Source organism: Cyprinodon variegatus, unplaced genomic scaffold (assembly GCF_000732505.1).
Source record: "Cyprinodon variegatus isolate N-32 unplaced genomic scaffold, C_variegatus-1.0 Scaffold0, whole genome shotgun sequence".
NCBI classification, from domain to species: domain Eukaryota; kingdom Metazoa; phylum Chordata; class Actinopteri; order Cyprinodontiformes; family Cyprinodontidae; genus Cyprinodon; species Cyprinodon variegatus.
Window position 1 is genome coordinate 2,419,209 of NW_015150453.1, and position 2,097 is coordinate 2,421,305.

The 2,097-nt window shown below is 38.7% G+C and overlaps 1 protein-coding gene across 1 annotated transcript in view; it reads right to left on the reverse strand.

Moving 5' to 3' along the window:
- Positions 1-2,097, reverse strand: part of sh3bp5 (SH3-domain binding protein 5 (BTK-associated)) — a 39,449-nt gene that overhangs the window by 10,419 nt on the left and 26,933 nt on the right. The window contains exons 4-5 of the mRNA XM_015388311.1: positions 660-824; positions 176-306 (exon numbers count right to left, since the gene is read on the reverse strand). Coding sequence (XP_015243797.1) covers positions 176-306; positions 660-824 — 296 coding nt within the window. The remainder of the gene's footprint in view (positions 1-175; positions 307-659; positions 825-2,097) is intronic.

Below are 2,097 nucleotides of genomic sequence, written 5' to 3' on the forward strand. Positions count from 1 at the left end.
AGTTTATCTCATGAGCCTTCGGTTTAATTCTACATTGTTTGCAAAAGAGAGAAAAGAAGAAGTTCCGCGTTCCTTTTTAGATCACCTAAAGCTCTTTGGAGTACCCTGCTCAGGTCTCCCGTGACAAAACTATAATACTTTAGGTGGTGTCGATGCTGCTGACTGATGCTCTTACTTGGACTTGCTGATGGTTCGTTTCAGTTTCTTCTCCAGTTGTTTCATGCGTGCAGTGGCTGCTGTGTATTTCACCGACGTCTCCTTGTGCAAAAGTTCACTTCTCGTCTTGGTGTTCTCCGCCTCCATCACCTGCAAGAGCCAATCAGAGCTTCCTGTTAAAACATTAATATGTTCGAAGAATAATAAAGGTAACAGTTGTGAAATAAACAAACAGAAAGTACTCAAGTATGAAATTAGTCCTTTTCTTTTTAATTTTAATTAATGTTTTTCTAAGCACATAATAGGAAAATAACTAAACAGTTTGGCCTTTAGTGGCACATCCAATGGAGGATAATCAATCAATGATAGTTTACCTAGATGTAACCAGATACTTTATCGTTTTAATTTAAGTTTTTTGTCCGAATGAATTGAAATAAAGCTAAAAAAAAAAGAAAATAAAACTAGGAAAAATAATTTTCAAAATAAAAGCCCCTTTCTCTGACCCGCTGTGTGGCGTGGTTCAGCATCTCCTGCCAGGCAGAGTCGAACTGCCGCCGGTCCTCTTCTAGAAGCCTCTGCTCTGCCAGGGAGATGGTTTCCTTTGCTGCCCTCAGAACCTCGGTGGCTCGGTGGAAGTCCTGGGTGGCCTTCTGGGCCTCCAGCTGAGCCTTTTAGAAAAAAACAGGAACAATGTAGATAATAAATATTTTCTTCTTTCTGAATTATACAATTAAACCTTTCCATCGTCATGGCAACGAGAGGTTTTTTGCAATGTAAAGGAAAGATTACACAATCTATTGCAAAAACACAAGAACGCAACATGATAATCTCTGTAGTCACAATTCCCAATTCTCATCAACCGCCAAGAGGTCAAGTCACTACTTCTCAACTCGTATCAAAAACAAAAAAGCTTGTTTAGAAAATCAAAAGCAAATGTCATTTTAAGGTAATCCTAGAAGACAAACGGGTATAATTAAATCCAGAAATATAAAGCCAGATCAAGCCAATGCAGTTCAGCCTTACAGTCAGCTACAGATTCCACTGCACCATTTTCAAATGTAATTCAGGTACTAATTTAAAACCGTTATATTCAGTTCATAATGTCACTTTTTCAAAGGTTATTTAGGGAAGCTAAGCAGATTGTACGTTGTCGTTGGATTTGCAGAATTACGACATGTTTATTTACCCAAAACAAATATGCAAACATTACTGTAATCACCCCATGAACCAACTTCCACATTTGTAAAGAACTGTAACGAACTATGGACTTTATTTTCTCATTGATGTCTATGAAAATATTTTAAAGCAATTATTAGACCTACCGAAGCTCAGAGACTTGAATGAATAAAACACACAGAGAAAGGCTTTTAATATCAGCTTTTTAAGTAAAAAAATACAAAAATGTACATGCTGTATTCACAGAGAAGCAAAATGTTTGTAATTTCAGTGAGCCTGAAGCCATATTAGTTAAGGTTTACCTTTACAGGAATGCCATAATATGCAATAATAAAAACAAGCCTAGAAGGGAATTGGAAGGAGAGTTTTCTATAAACAGAAGTTACTAGTAAATTTCAAACCCAACAACAGACTCAGACATATACTTGTTCATCCTAAAGACAGAAAAAAAGCAAACTGAAGCTGAACATTGTTGTTTATGAGGTCCATTGCAGCGAGGACTGTACAGCCTCCTATATTACAGAAACATAAACAGCAACCACCCAAACGCATGGAGCAGCACAGGAGAGCCAGCAATTCTAATGCTACGTTCACACCGGACGCAGCAGGAGCAGCAAAATCACGTCTGCTGCTTCATTTTTGCTGCTTGTACCAGTTAGTTCTGACGCACGGCTGAAGCAGCTTTGCTGCTCTGGCTGCGCGGTGCAAAAGTGTGTCTGACGCGCGTTGGGTGGAGCTTCACTATCCTTTCTTTTCCTTGCAGCT